We start from the raw sequence: 16,465 nt of genomic DNA, 5'->3' as shown, positions 1-16,465 counted from the left end.
GTTATAGTTTGATTTCTATTTTTTTCAGCGCAACTTACAGTTCATTTACATACTCAGACTTAAAAGAATTTCTATTTTGTGTCGATTCGTTTCCCTTTATGTACCTCTTGATCAATAAACTGGTAGATTGTTTCCTTTGTCCACGTTCCAACAATCACCTTATTTGACATTAATCTGCATACCTTGCATTTTCAACATCCAAGTAGAAATTCATTGAACTGACGTTTCAATGACTGAGGTCTTCGAACAAAAAAGACGGAATGGTGAGAACAGGTTGAAGTTGGAGAGAAAGTAACCTACAATGAAAATATTGTAAGGATTTCCACATCACGACAGACGCACGTGTCAACTCAACACGTGCTATTGATTATAAACAACATAGCAGACAAGAAGCCGACACGAAAGACACCGAGGAACGTCGAAAGAAGAACCTCACGGAAGGACCCGAAGAGGACAAATAAGAGGAGGACCATCGAGGGACCCAGCATCAGTCGTCCAACTGATCGAATCACCTACACGGCCCTGAGATCGCACTGGACTAGGGGTCCTTTCTACAACCAAGCCTCGCGAAGCTGCCTTGCGCTGAGGGGGCTATCCTTCAAGACTCACCGGAACCGGCAGGTGTTTTGGAGACTGCCTTGAGAGAAGGGGCACCGTGCAAAACACACAGTCTCCTCTTACTTGGACATTAACAAGAGAAAACACTATTTGTGTTTTCTGGTATTTGACAGGAATGACACGACATTCATAATCATAATTTATTGCATCCATTCATCGTCATACAACGAAATTGGACATGTCAGTTATAGCTATATATATATATATATATATATATATATATATATATACATACCGGTATACATAAACATAGCAGACAAGAAATTACTATTCTTATTATTACATATTTATTATGGATTCTGATAGATTCACTAATTTACTTAATATCCATTTAATTTTGCGTATACGAATTATTTTACACATATTCTCCAACAGAGTAAAAGCATTGTTCTATCAAGTACATTTTAAGTTTGATTCTAAAGCTATTTACAGAGACCTGATTTTTATACATGATGAAAGTAGATTGTTATAATAGAATACTCTTGTGAGTAACTGATTTATTGTATATATTTGTTTTATGTGCATGCAAGTGAATGTCGTCTTTACTTCTTGTATTGTACCTGTGAATGTCTTGTTAACAATCAATTCACCTCCTTTGTTTTTTCAAATATATTAATATTTCAAACAAATACATTGAGGAGGGGATTATTTTAAGTTCTTTAAAAACATTTTTGCAAGGAGAGTTCCATTCTACTCCTGCAAGTATCCTTACTACTTTCTTCTGTGGCCTAAAGATGACAAAACTTTAGGTGTATTTTCCCACAACATCAAGCCATATTTTATTATAGAATGAAAATTTGAGTAATATATACACTTAACTGTTTTTACATTAATCTTATCTCTTCTACATCTAACTGCATAATATAGTTTGCTTAGCTTACTTCTTACATGTTCTATATGTGGTTCCCAGTTGAAATTATTAGATATTTTAACTCCGAGAAAGGTAGCAGTTTTTACATATTTAACTATTTTATTATTTATTCTTATTATTGTATTGGCTTGATTACTTTTACCATTGTGAAAATTTAAGGCACTTGTTTTATTAGCATTAATAAGTAGGTCATTTTTATTCGTCCAACTTGAAAGTTGGCTCATTGCCGTTTGGCAGTTTGAAGCTAATTCGCTTTCATCTTTCCCACTAACTATTATATTTGTATCATATGCATATAAAGTCACACATGAACTAATATTTTCAGAAAGATTATTTATATAAAGAAGAAAGAGAACTGGCCCTAGAATTGATCCCTGTGGTACTCCACGATTAATAATTTCTTCATCTAATACACATTTTTGGTTTTTATTATTAATTATTCCTGTGATTTCAGTTACTTGCCTCCGATCTTTAAGGTATGATTCAAACTGTTTAATTGCTAAGCCTCTAATACCATAGCAACTAAGTTTTTCTAGTAATATATATCATGATTTGACTTGCACATTACATTTAAGACAGTGTCCGTGTATTGATTAGTTCATCGTCACTGAAACACTAGGTTTTCTCTACATCCGCGCCGAACTTCTATTCTAGCTATCTGGCCACGAATTACATGAAGAACATGTGCCCAAAGGGAAGACAACAATACACCGAAAGAGTCATCGTTGGAAAATCGCCGAGAACATCAGGCATGTGCTGTGTAGATTTTTACCTATCCCAATCATATCCTTATTCTTTTCATTCACTTCACATCACAATCTGTTTCCAAATACAAAGTGTTCTGTTTCATTTATTAAGCAACCTGGGTTACGAATCTATTACCTCTGCTCTACAAATTCTTGTTTACCAAGTCCTGGGGTGACTGTCAATTCTAAATCCCATACACTTTAATTTTACTATTGTAGTTTTGACCTCAGTTTAGTCTCCGGAAAGTAAAAGCACCAAGATGCCATTGGGTTGATGAGAATTATCTCAGAACGAGTCCTTGACGTAAAATAAGAGTTGTGTTTATACTTCCATAGACTGGCAAAAAGCTATCGACAGGGTCAATTGGACGAAAATTCTGCAAATACTCAAAGAAACTGTGGTCAACTGGAGAGACCGACGACTCGTTCGCAACCCGTACATAGGGCAACGGGTCAATTTACGCTTGAATGAAGGAGAAACCAATAGTGTAGAGATTGGAAGAGGAGTCAGACAAGGGTGTATTATGTCACCCCAATTATTGAACATTTACAGTGAATGTTTAATGAAAAAAGCATTAATGGGGATTGGAGACTCCAAGATTGGAGGACAGATCATTAACAAGATCAGGTATGCAGATCACACGGTTATTATAGCTATAACCGAAGAAAGACTACAGGAGATGATTGACAAAATAGTTGACACTGGGAAATTATACGGAATGGAAATCAACATCGAAAACTTGAAAGTCATGAGAATATCCCGTGGAAATGCGCCTTTACGGGTCAGAGTAGAACAAAGAGAACTTGGAGAGGCCGAGAATTTAAAATATCTTGGAAGTATTGTGACCAAAGACGCGTAATGAATCTGAGAGATCAGGTCGAGAATTTCCATAACCAAAGAAACGTTCAAAAAAAAAAAAAAACTCTTAACTAGCAGCTTTAATATTGGACTAAGTAAGAAATTGTCTAGTGTTTTACATGGAGCATTGGACTTTATGGTTGCTTAGACGAGACTTGGACATTACGGAAGATAGAGAAGAAATATTTAGAGAGCTTCGAAATATGGTGTTGGAGAAAGATGAAGATAAAATGGACAGACAGAATAAGAAACAATGTTTTAAAACGGATAGGAGAGAACGCTTCTAGCCACCATCCTTCATAGAAAGGCCAATTGGATTGGACACATCTTGCGAAGAAATTCTTCACACCGCCATATAAGGACAAATGGAAGGGAAGCAAGGAATAGGAAGAAGAACACAGTGACCGATGATTTGAAAAATAGAAGAAAATATTGGGAAGTTGAAAATCGAGAAACGTGGATGAAACATTTCGAGGCTCAAAATTAAAAACAAGAAAGAAAAAAAACTCATTAGTTCCAGGGCCTACCAAAAGGCAAAATACATAATAATTTTGAGCTACAAGAACTGACAGGACCACACTGCACAATAATACGAAAATGCAGGAGGAAAGTAAAATTAAACGACTGAACATGTTCACGTATGTGTATTGTAAAACTCTGTCCCATATAGGATGTAGGTAGAACGAGGTAATAAAAAGAGTGGACGGAATCGACCCCCACTACCAACTTTTTATTATAAAAATACACTAAAAACAGTATTTTACAGAAATACTACAATGATATTTTCTCTATACTTGTGAGGTTAGAATCAGGTAGTCTTTGACCGAGAGGTCGGAGGCAGGATCTTCACAAAGCCCCGTAGCAGGCTAGGCAGAGAGGCGAAGGATTCCTCAAAGCTCCGTGGCAAGTAGTGAGAAGGTTAGTGATTACAGAGCCCCGAAGCAGGTTAAGCAATTGGGATGTAGAATTACCGACAGAGCCCTGAAGCAGGCTAAGCCAGGTGAAAGGAAAAGCCAAGAGTCCCGTAGCAGACTAGAGGCTTGGGGTTACGTTACTACTAATGTTCCGAAGCAAACAGTAGGAGGGACACCAGTGAACTGGTACTGATCCGCTGTCGGCTGCCGAATTTATAGATCCCCCAGACGGCGGTGGCGCTGCTGCTCCGATGTTGTCATCTGCTTCGTAGGAGGAGCCAGAAGTCCGTCGTCTGCTGGTTGTAGTGGATCCACGTGGTGTGTAGTATCTTCACGTAAAACCATGTGGTGGTGTTTATAAACATTGTTTGTACACAATACCACGTGGGATATTACAATATTGAATTGTGCTAGCTTAAATTAATGGCTCTCAGAGGAAGTCACAATCAATAAAAATTAAAATATCGTTTAAAGCTAAAGGGAAAAAACTTACCTTAACCTAACTTACCTTTTTAAATGGAAATTAGTTAATTAGGTAAGTTTCTTGGTTATCTTGTCTCGATAAAATTGATAAAACTTCAATTTTTTACGGACTGTGACTTCTTTGAAGTACTACTACTAATCTTTCCTTCTTTATAACCTATTTTCCTTGTCTTTTCTTGCCGCTAGTGATAACGACCTATGTCAAAATAACAGAAAAAAAATATTTTCCGATCTCCTTTAATTAACTACGGGATATTTTGTTTTCGAAATACCCTGTTGCTTGTCTTAACTACGAATATTTCGATTTCAAAATGGTACTACAATAACGTTTCTAACACTTTTTGTTTCATGTGTCTTCGATAAATAGGAGTGAAGAAATGGACTCTTTGTAAACCCTTACGAAAACGCTTTAAATGTAGTTTAAAGGTTAAAGGTAAATTACCTCCGTAGTTTAAAGGTTAAAGAATTTACCTCCGTAGTTTAAAGGTTAAAGAATTTACCTCCGTAGTTTAAAGGTTAAACGAAACTATATGTTACATGTACTTATTATGTTTTTTGAATAGGTAGTATGTCCAGAGACAGGTAACACCCTTGGAAGAAACAAGGCAGGAGAATTATATTTCAAGACTCCTCAGTCTATGAGAGGGTATTACAAACGGCCAAACGTAAGTTTCGAACTTCCTTGTATTGTATTTTTCGCACTTTCTTCATACATTTAGCACTGTATTACAATGCATCAGAAATAAACACATTGTACTCTTTGTTAAGGGCAAGGTTGAATTCATATATCATACGCGCACTTCACTTTTTCTTTGACAGAATGTGTGTTAGAAGTAGTATATGTGTAAAGAATGTAAGTCGTCATTAGATCAAAGATAATCGTCAATATGTTAATTAACTTTGTATTTTGCTACATATACAGTACATAACAATTTCTTGCAGCAAAATAAAAATCCTTTGTTATGAGAAGCAATATATGAGAATGGAAGTTGAGTGGTTTTCTAAGGTAAAAAGCTACAATGTGTGATGAGAATAATTATCATAAACTTAACGAACTTTAAAAAACACACACACAAAAAACACAGCTGTTTAATTTTCTTTCTTTCTTTCTTTCTTTCTAGTCTAGTCTAGTCTAGTCTAGTCAATGGAATTGAGTCAATCTCCAGCAATGACAGTTTCCTTCGAAAACGGCAGGCTATAGTCCATATTGAACTGGGAGTGTGATTGCAGTTTGTTATTCGCATTTTTTTTATAATTATCGAAGACAATTTGTGATACTTTAAAAGGTTGTTCGAACAAGAATAACAAATTACGGATAGAAAGTAAAAAATTGGAAGACAAACATAGGACATATTAAAGTCTTTATAGTAATATACTAATTCTTCAGAGATTAATTTATTTGTAAGATTTTTAATTAAATTTTACTATCGTCATGTAAAATATTACATAATTTATCTTATGTGTATTGTAAGGAAAATTGAACAATTTATTATTTATTTAAAGGAAACCGCAGATGTAATTGATGCTGACGGATGGGTGCGAACTGGAGACATCGGGTATTTTGATGACAAAGGCCATCTTTATGTAGAAGACAGACTGAAAGAGGTGTTTGAATACAAATTTCATCATGTAAGTACATTACAAACAGTGTTATATTAAATGAAGTAGCGACTGTCGTTGCAGCAAATGCAAAATTTAAAAGAATTCAAATACATGCTCTTTCACATTATCATCTCATTTTGATTATGGATTCAAAACCAACATCAAGAAGAAAAGCTTACTCTTAACTAGCAGCCTTAATATTGTACTAAGAATGAAGTTGGTCAAGTGCTATATATGGAGTACGGGACTGTATGGTTCAGAGACTTGGACACTACGGAAATTAGAGAAGAAATATTTAGAGAGCTTCGAAATGTGGTGTTGGAGGAAGATAGAGAAGATAAAATGGACAGAGAAAGTAACAAGCGAAAATATTTTAAAACGGATAGGAGAGAAGAGGACCCTTCTAGCCAGCATCCTTCGTAGAAAGGCCAATTGGATTGGACACATCTTGCGAAGAAATTGTCTTCTTCATACCGCCATAGAAGAAAAGATGGAAGGAAAGCGAGGAATAAGAAGAAGAACACAACTGACCGATGATTTGAAAAATACAAGAAAATATTGGGAAGTTGAAAATCGAGAAACGTGGATGAAACATTTCTAGGTTAAAAAAAAAATTAGTCTCAAGACCTGCCAATAGGTAGAATACTTAATAATAATAATAATAATAATAATAATAATAATAATAATAATAATAATAAAACGCAGAAAATGCCGTACCATGCAAATATTGACGAGGATATTATCAGAAATATTGTGCGATACGATCAAATTAATGTTAACACAATCTAAAGTTATATTGTTCTTTTCAAATAACACAACGTCAAGTTATTACATATTTAAAATCTACATGTTAAGCGAAAACTTACAATTCCACATTTATTATTCACTGTAACAAAGTAAGAATACTGCAGTACTACAAACCTCGATAAACAATCAAAATTTGGAATGCTTCTGCAACCGTAATAATGCAAGTGAGACGGTCGGGGAATCTACATTCAAAGTGTTTTAGTGACTAATACTACGATCTTTAATATTGGCTTATTTCTGATAAAAGAAACGAAGCAACGTGGGATTGAAAATTTGGCTTTGTTCAAAGGACTACTTCATATTTCGAAAAAAGAACTTAGATAAGTATCGCATCCAATCAAGTAGACTGGTTTCAATAGGCATACGAAAGGCATACAGAGATACGAAAAACAGTGGTAAAATGTGTATGTTGCTTGAAACGTAGTATTTGTGGGAGCTTCTTAATACGATTATTACTTCCTTTTGCATATATAACATTACAACAATAGTTGTTGATAATTTTAATTACAAAAAGTTCTCCGAATTGTATAACTTGAAGCAGTATTGCAAACGTAACTAGTGTTTACCATGTGAACAGGTCTTCTCGGGCTAGCAGCCAGGTAAATACTGTTATATCTTGCTGGTAAATACTGTTTGACAATAAGCAAGATATAACAGTATTTACCTGGCTGCTAGCCCAACAAGACCTGTTCACAATACGTCGCCAGGAAAGCTTCAATAGATACTTTAGTGTTTTCCATATCTACGAAACGATTTGAAATAGCAAATTGTGGTAAACGACATTATGATCTTTCACGTCTTTTGAAAACCACGTATGTGATTGGATATAGTATTTATAAAAGCTTTTCGAAAAATGTCAAATATTGAATTCTTTGTAATTTTTTCTATTTATTCGAGATAAATCATATTATGCTTATAGTATTCGACACTAAGGTGGTTTGGATGTGTGTTGATTCGTCCGTGTCACCAGGACCGGCTCTAACATACAGTATGTGCAATACATGCATTTGCACGGGGCGTTAAGATCTGTCATAACTATATTATTTAAAATAAATATTTCTTGTTGGAAATAGACTTCATGATGATGGTAATTAAGCCGACATTCTGTTTGAATACTACATTCATAAAGCATGTTTAGGTAGCATTAGTTTAAGGTCATATAGACACTGCTAAAGCAAATGATCAAACAAATCCCAGCATGAATTGCTTGATTATTGTCAAATACAAGAACTCATTTCTCAAACAGTAGCGGACATCTGCTCCATTTAGTTAGTTATCACAGTTTTGATATGAAAACTAGTATTGTCTTTGTCACAAACAAGTGCCTTATTATGAAGATAGAAACAAGTTTTTTTTAAACTTTTTAAACAGATATAGAAGGAAATCAAGAAATAAAGATAAAAGAGCTAGTTGCACTGGAATTGCAAACTTATATCTTGAGATTGGAGCTCGATGTTGAATTCTATAAAAAAAAATACCACTATTCCTCTGCACGTGTGTTTGCTTTATCTTTCACTAACATAATAGATTATTATTTAAAGAATAAAGGCACAACGAGATTGTATTTGTAGTGTTTAGACCTTTCTGAGTGCGAGTACCCTTTCCACCCCCTTCGTTGTTCATGATGGGGTAACATACTTAAAATCGTGGCTTTTACGATTTGTTCTTTCTGGAGAAAGGTGGCGGCAAATGATGCGATTGCATGGGGTGGCAAATTTCCTAGGGCCGGCCCTGCGTATCACTTGCGTTGTTACTGTTGTAGAGGTTCCAAGCTTGGGATATTTGTGATACTTTATATCCCAGTTTGCAACACTAAATAGTGAATGTGGTATTATAAGTTTGTGTAACACATAATATTTGGAATACGTAACAACCTGATGTAGTGCCATTTGAAAAACTATAACTTTGAGCTCTTAATCTGTTGGTATTTAAGAGCCAGAATATCCCCTTCGTTTTTTACGTGGTACGAAATTTCAGCAGTTTTTGTCTACTAGTATAAAAGTTAAAAGAGGTTATGAAGATTAATGTAGCGGTCGTGTCTACGTGTTCATATGTCCATGTTCCCGTATTATGTTGTGTGGTCAGTTGAAGCTGTTAAAGTGACATACTGCCCTAAACAACGTTTACAATGCAGAACAGTGTGTTTTCATCGACTTTTAGGTGGCACGAGGTCGACATGCACGCCAGACCAACAAAGGATTACGTGAAGCATGCAGTGACAGTTCTTTGCCTTACTGGAAGCTTGCGAGATGGGCTGCGACGTTCGAGGTAGGACATCAGTCCACAGAGAACCTAGTAGGGGCCGTATTTGAATGGGTACGTGTCAACATCATGTGCAAGCATTGCGAACATTGCTTAGAAATGATCGGCGATGGACGTGTAGTGAACTGCAATTCACTGAACATTCCATCTACGCCAGTCTACTACATGCTAACACACTATCTCAGTATGCGTAAATTGTAGCCAGATGGGTACCACATGTTTTGACGTAGGTGTTACAGTAGCATCGAGGGGAATATGCACGCTTATACCTTCTACGTTACGTGCTGGAAGGTGTTGCATTATTGCGACTGATGGAACATTGGGGAGATCCTGCGAATCAGCATTGAAATGGCAGTCAGTGAATGGCACCACTCGGCTTTCCTACGATCGAGAAAGTTACAGGAGTAAGGTTACAATGATGATAGTGTCCTATCACCATGAAGACCTTATTTTCTCATATGAAGTGCCATCAGGGGCTGCTGTAAGTGCTGCGTACTATGCCTCATGTCTGAGTTACCATTTGCGTCCAGTATTGTGACGCAAACTATCACTTCTTCTGCAGTCTGGACCAATTCCTCTTCACAACAGCGCCAGCTGTACTGCTCATGCGATAACATTCTTACGATAGGGTTTGTGAGGTACTGGAGCACCCACTATATTCTCGTATATAAGATCCTCCGATTTTGATTTGTACCCAGAATTGAAAGAACCACTTCGCTACAACGTTTCCGTGATATTCCCAGCGTTGTTCATGCTCTAAAGCGATCTCTTGAAACCGTCTCACAAACTGGGTTCTCAGCGGTATTCATCGTCTTCCAGAAACGTGTTCACCAAGCAAGCGGAGATTAAATCAAGAGAATGTAACAATGTTCACACGAGTAACACACTTTATTTTTCAGATATGTTCTACTTCAATCGAAATTACCCTCGTATATTATATATACGTACCTGTTAATAGGTTTTGAATTTGTGGCAAGTGTCCTGCAGAATTATTATGAACTTGGCCATCTGTCTAACTTGGAATTTGGTCGCATTGAAGCAATGTCATTTCTGTCCTATTAATGTTAAATTCACTTCCGTGTGTTAAGTACCTACGTGGCCTTCATTTCTTAGAAACTATTTCAGAACATTATCACTGTATTGCTAGCGGTGATAATAATTAGAAATAATGTAAGTAAAAGGCTAATAGTCACCACAAGAAACACACCACATCACTAGGAAGTACTTTCGAAGAACATCGTCTTCGTCTTTAGCCTAGGTACACTTCGAAAAAGGATTTAAGCCATAGGAAAGAAATTATGGATAGGTAAAAATGGTTGGAAAGAATTTTAAAAATATGCGAAGCAAAAATCTTCTTGTCACTAGGAATAGACATATGTTAATAGTAATTCACGTGTCACTGTTCACTGTTGTTTACTGTTTTTCTTTTCTCATTACCTTCCAGATGGCGGAAATGAGTAGTAAAACACTGCTCCAAATGGCATTTATGTCACCTTTATCTGAATTGACTGCCAGTTTCTCCTTATAAATGTAATAAGTTTCTTTAATTTTCCGTTCAGTTGATGTTTTTGCTTTTTCGATCAAGCATGAATTAGCAATGTTGTGGTTATTGTCTTTGAGATGTGATCCAATCCAGATAACTGTTGTTAGCTACGAGATTTGAATGTGCGAATGTGCTCAGGATGACAAATGGATTTGTGTCCCTCTGGTTCCACATATTTCGGCAAAAATTAAGAAGGCATTGCATAAATATAACATCAAGGTCTCCGAAGTTCCTCCTAAATCTATAGGAAAATATATTACAAATTTTAAATCATTTTTTACTGATCCCCAACAAAATACCGGCGTCTATCGGGTTAAATGTCAATGTAACTAAATATATATCAATCAAACAAAAAGGAATATTTGTACCAAAATCGCTGAGTTCATTTGCACATCCAAATCTCGTAGCTTACAACAGTTACCTGGATTGGCATCACATCTCAAAGACAATAACCAAAACACTACCAATTCATGTTTGATCGAAAAAGTAAAAACAGCAACTGAACGGAAAATTAAAGAAGCTTACTACATCCATATGGAGAAAGCGGCACTCAATTCAGTAAAGGTGACTAAATCCCATTTGTACAGTAAAACCTGTCTTCAGCGGAATCGAGCGGGACTGGGAAAAATTTCCGTTAAAGTCAGGTTTCCGCTTAATGGAGGTAAACGTTGCTTTAAAAAAAATACATGCTTGTGACGGACATACTGAGAAAATATTGTACGTACGTTGTACGTACCTTTTTCAATCACAGTACTTCTTTCTTCTACGAATTAATACACAAAAAGTGTAAAATTAATACAAAATATGCTATGCATATGCTTTCTTTATTTTTCCCAATAGTCAAGCAGAGTTTTCTTTATACATTGCTGCTTGGCTGCTAGACTTTCCGCATAGACTTTAGCCTGAGAAACTACACTAAGTAAATCAGAGTTTTTTTTTTTTTTTCGTAAGGTAAATTCTTGCAGTTCCTTTAAACTTCTGAGAGCATCTTGATACGTCTTTATTCTACACTCTTTTTCGAATTCGGTACCGTATTCGTCTTCTTCCATCTCGTCTTCTCCTGTCCGACTTTCCGTATGATTCTTGATAAAGGTGAGGGGATTAAGCAGAAATTGTGGGGGGTGAATATGAGTAGTGGTTGAGGAAGGTCAACAATGCCCAAAAAGATTTAACAAAAAATTTTAACAATTTAACAAAAGAACGAGGAATTTATCGCAGACATGTAATGCATATATTTACCCTCTTACAAAGTTCTAAAGGCTGCAGCCTGGAACTCAGAATTTTCCGTTAAAGGTTTATTTTGCTTTCCGTTGTCCGCATAACACAGTTTCCGCTTAATGAAGGGACTTTTACACGTTTTGCACTCCAAAATTCATGGGACCATGAAATATTTCCGTTTAAGACAGTTTTCCGTTTAATAAAGGGTCCGTTGAAGACAGGTTTTACTGTAGTAGTGTTTTTACTACTCATTTCCGCCGTCTGGAAGGTAAAAAAGAAAAACGGTAAACAACAGTGAACAATGATAAGTGAAGTACTATTAACGTAAGTCTATTTCTGGTGACAAGAGGATTTTTGCTTCGCATATTTTTAAAATTCTTTTCAACCATTTTTTACCTATCCATAATTTCTTTCCTATGGTTTAAATTCTTCTCGAAGTATGCCTAGGCTAAAGATGAAGAGATGTTCTTCGAAAGTACTTCCTAGTGATGTAGTTCGTTTCTTGTCGTGACTATTAGCCTTATACTTACATTATTTCAGAACATATTAATTGTTTGTTTCGGGAGGTCAATAAACCCGGGAGGTCAATAAACCCAACGAAGAAAAGAAGTGAAAAAAAAATTGTCGATCGGAAACAACTTTTCCAAAAATTACAGTAGGTGGCAGTACTGTTGATTACTTTTATGTCTGTTGTCGGCCAATGTATGAAAAGATTGGTATTAGTAAGGGTTCTCATTCATATCCTACATTGCATTACAAAATCTTCATAGATGTATTGAGCTATGAGCGTCCTTTGTTTTCGTCACGTCAAATCCTTTTCCACCTGGAGGGATTGCAAGAAATTGACAACTTCGATAACATTCTTGTTGCAAAGTGTTAAAAAGAAAGAAAAATTAGATATCAGGGCAAGTATTCCACTGATTGTTAGTCAACATATATTAACACTTATTACCAAATACACAGCAAGATCACTTTTTGGTATTTTGCTATTAAAAGGGGGATGAGATAATATGAATGTTTTGAGTATTCCTGAAACTGACGCGATCTTATCTGGATCTACCTCGTAAAGGGATGGAAGAAACAATAAGATTGAGCGGTTGCGTTTTGTAGCTAATAGCATACCGAAATTACATAATTTAGAAACATCATCTTTTGTGCGAATGACAAACCAATATTTGTATTTATTACATGTGATGTTTGTATGTTGTACGAATGCAATTGTGTTGTAATTTTTACTATACAGGATGTTCCGGGAATAAATTGACAAACTTCGCATACATGTTCAGGACCTCAATACAAGAAGAAGAAGAAAAAAAAAAGGTTATATCCAATTTTGATCGGAAACGCCTAATTACGGAGATGGATACAATTTAAAGTAATTAGTGGAATTGGTACCTTAAAATGGCCCCATGTCCGTAATTAGACGATCCCGACCGAAGTTAAAGATAGAACCTGTATTGAAGTCCTGAACACGTATCAAAAGTATGTTAATTGTATTATTCAGTGGATCCAGCACACGACGAATTCCACTATTCTAAATTACCCCTATCTCTGTAATTAGGTGTTTCCGAGCTAAGTTACAGGTAAACTTGTATTGAAGTCCTGAGCACGTATGCAAAGTTCGTATATTCCCGGAACACCCCGTATATTATTTATAAAATACAAACCAATACGAAGATAATAATAAGTCATTGCATTATAAGCGCTTTACGTTAGTCTATTAGTTTGTGCTTCAAAATAAGTTTATTTTCTATAAGTTTCCACTTTTTCAATGGAACTAGTGGTGGTCAACATAGAAAGATTCCACTGAGTACTGTAATTCAAATAATTCAACAACTGGTTCTGTGATTACTACTTAGTATTAAGTTAACTTAGTACTAATATTATTAGTATGTGATTATACCATCAGGTATTTGTGTATTATAAATTACTCCAGTGAATACTAACAACAGTGATTGCAATTAAATCATATACTTTTTACTTTTATACCCACTCATTTACAAACAATACATGTGCTTCTGTACAAGGATCATTAAGCAGCCGACAGATGTCGTCTCCGAAGAAATACGAGGAGGACCCCTACAACCCCTCCACAGGCTCCGACTCCAAGACTGGCTATAAAAGAGCACGTTAAGAGACAGAAGACATCAGTTCCAGCTGATCACTTCCTACCTTTCTCTCCAAGCTGCTTTGAGTGCAAGAGATTCTCCAATCTTACCAATCTCCGTGCTGCACTGGGCAGGAGATACTATGTACCTCTGCGCTGCTATAGGCAAGAGGTTCCTTTCCAATCTCCGCGCTGCACTGAGCAGGAGAAACTACCCATCCGTGCATTGATATGGGCAAGAGGTTCCTTTCCAATCTACCCGCTGCACTCGGCAGACGATACTATCCACCTCTACTCTGGTATAGGCAAGAAGTTCCTTTCCAATCTCCGCGCTGCACTGGGCAGGAAATTCCTAACCAACAAACCTAAGGCCTCGACACTCCTCCGGGCAAGAAGTCCAAGTTATAGAGAAAGGCTTGTTAGAAACATTACTTATTTCAATGTACAAATCTTGTTTAGAAACTTTTATAATAAAAAAGGTGAGGGGAAACTCGGGTGTATCGTTCTTCTACCATACATGAAAATGCTGATACTGGATCTAGAGATAGACAGACAATCGGTTTGAATGACACGACTGGTTTCACTGTAATATTTTAGTTATACCTTGCTAAACTTGAACAGTTTAACAAGTTATTAAGTTATTAATTTCATCATTTTTTTCTCTCAGCTCATGAATTGAAATTTTTCAGTTTAAAAATAATTAGTTCATCAATCTTCAATCATTTTGGGATTAGAGACATGATTATTTCTATTTCAGATCTCTCCAGCAGAGTTAGAAAATCTCATTATGCAACACCCAGCGGTGCTGGCTGTGGGTGTCGTAGGTATCCCTGATGAAGAAGCAGACTGTCTTCCAAGAGCGTACATTGTAAAGAAGCCTGGTAGTAGCGTTACGGAAGAAGACATCAAAAATTTCGTTTCCGGTAAGTCACCGTTGGTTCTGTACCAGTTTCCAAAGCAAAACCCTAAATCACTCATTTTATAGCAGTTATTTATTTCTGTTTTCTTGAACTGTTAAAGGAATTGCTTAATAGATTAAATTTATTATACAGGATTCAAAACAACACCGACAATGTTCGGGAGGTGGCAAGGAATTGGTAAGTTACGAATTGAAAAGAAAAAGGGATCATTATCGTCCATTAAAAACAATTAAAGCAAATCTTATTCAATTGTTTCTGGTTTGAGATCGTTGATTTGTGAGAATTACCATTATGAACATTAACAATTAAATTAAGAGTGTACAGTCCGCAGCAAAAAAAAAAAAAAAAAAAAAAAAAACCTGCAACATGAGCATATACGTTTATTGTGAAACGACGAAGTATTTTGCTCCAAAATAACGGTAAAGGGGAGGACGCCGAAGTTTCTCCTGGCGTGCTTCGTGCCACTTAGACGTTATGTTGATTCCTTGCGCTGCTAGGCGTAGTTTCACAATAAACTTACATGATCATGTTGCAGGTTTTTTTGCTGCGGACTGTACAAATTGATTTGAAATTAGCCCTATCTACCATTCCAGTTCTGACAAACCTTCAGGAGACATTTAAAATTGGAAACAGCATGCACTCATCCATTGCTGCAATCTGAAGTCTAGTATAGTATCTCTTCTGATTTTTGCCACTGGCTGCTCTGACCACACTCATCTTCCCCTCGACTAATCAAACAAAAGAACTACGAGTCTATCTTTCATATCTCTATATAATTTTTGTATTTCCTATGACGCTACTTTGATGTCTGCCTTTGATTTATAGATCACGGTGTTGACTAGAGCATGATTATGTTCAGTAGAGTATTTACTTTCTAGTGGATGTTCGTATCGTGCCTGACGCTGCACTGTAACATTCTCAAACCAGGAATGTCTTTTATTTATTTTTTTAAGATAAAATATACATCCTCTACCTTCAATCTCCTACGTTTCTATATTATTATATTGTATTTTTTCTTGATATATATATATATATCTAAACTTGGAAGTCTCTTTTAATTCTACTCCTCTGAATAACGTTTTTACAGATAATGCTGCATTCTACAAACATCTAAGAGGTGGAGTTGTTTTCGTGGACAGTCTACCTATTTCTCGCAACGGGAAACTTCGAAGAAATGTCTTAAAACAAATGGCCAAAGACAATAAGTTCCAGCGTTGATTACTTCGTTACAAAGGCTATTTTTGAGTTTCCTGAAGAAGTTGCCCAGATTCCGTCAGTGCATTGTTTTGATACTGCATAATGGACTGAAAATAGTTTTGCTTGAAGATCGGATGCTACAGTGTTTATTTGAAATTACCTTGTATTAGGTATACTTACATGATATCTGTGTATTGGATTCGAACCTCAATTTAAATTATTACTACTGTGTTAAACTATGTAAAGTGTCTTAAATTATGTTTTTCATATTTGTTCTAAATTGTATTATAATATATATTTTTGCTCATTTACCGTAAA

General features: G+C 35.9%; 1 protein-coding gene across 2 annotated transcripts in view; it reads left to right on the top strand.

Annotated features, from left to right (window-relative positions):
- Positions 1-16,465, top strand: part of LOC145675663 (uncharacterized) — a 72,005-nt gene extending 55,540 nt beyond the window's left edge. For both annotated transcript variants that reach the window (XM_081746232.1, XM_081746233.1), the window contains exons 10-13: positions 5,055-5,156; positions 5,995-6,120; positions 14,788-14,953; positions 16,038-16,465. In XM_081746232.1, the coding sequence (XP_081602358.1) occupies positions 5,055-5,156; positions 5,995-6,120; positions 14,788-14,953; positions 16,038-16,168 (525 nt within the window). In that variant the 3' untranslated portion in view covers positions 16,169-16,465. The remainder of the gene's footprint in view (positions 1-5,054; positions 5,157-5,994; positions 6,121-14,787; positions 14,954-16,037) is intronic.

Source organism: Thermobia domestica, chromosome 18 (assembly GCF_964235325.1).
Source record: "Thermobia domestica chromosome 18, izTheDome1.hap1.1, whole genome shotgun sequence".
Lineage (NCBI taxonomy): Eukaryota > Metazoa > Arthropoda > Insecta > Zygentoma > Lepismatidae > Thermobia > Thermobia domestica.
The sequence above is the reverse complement of the archived record's forward strand: the minus strand, read 5'-3'. Positions and strand labels throughout refer to the sequence as shown.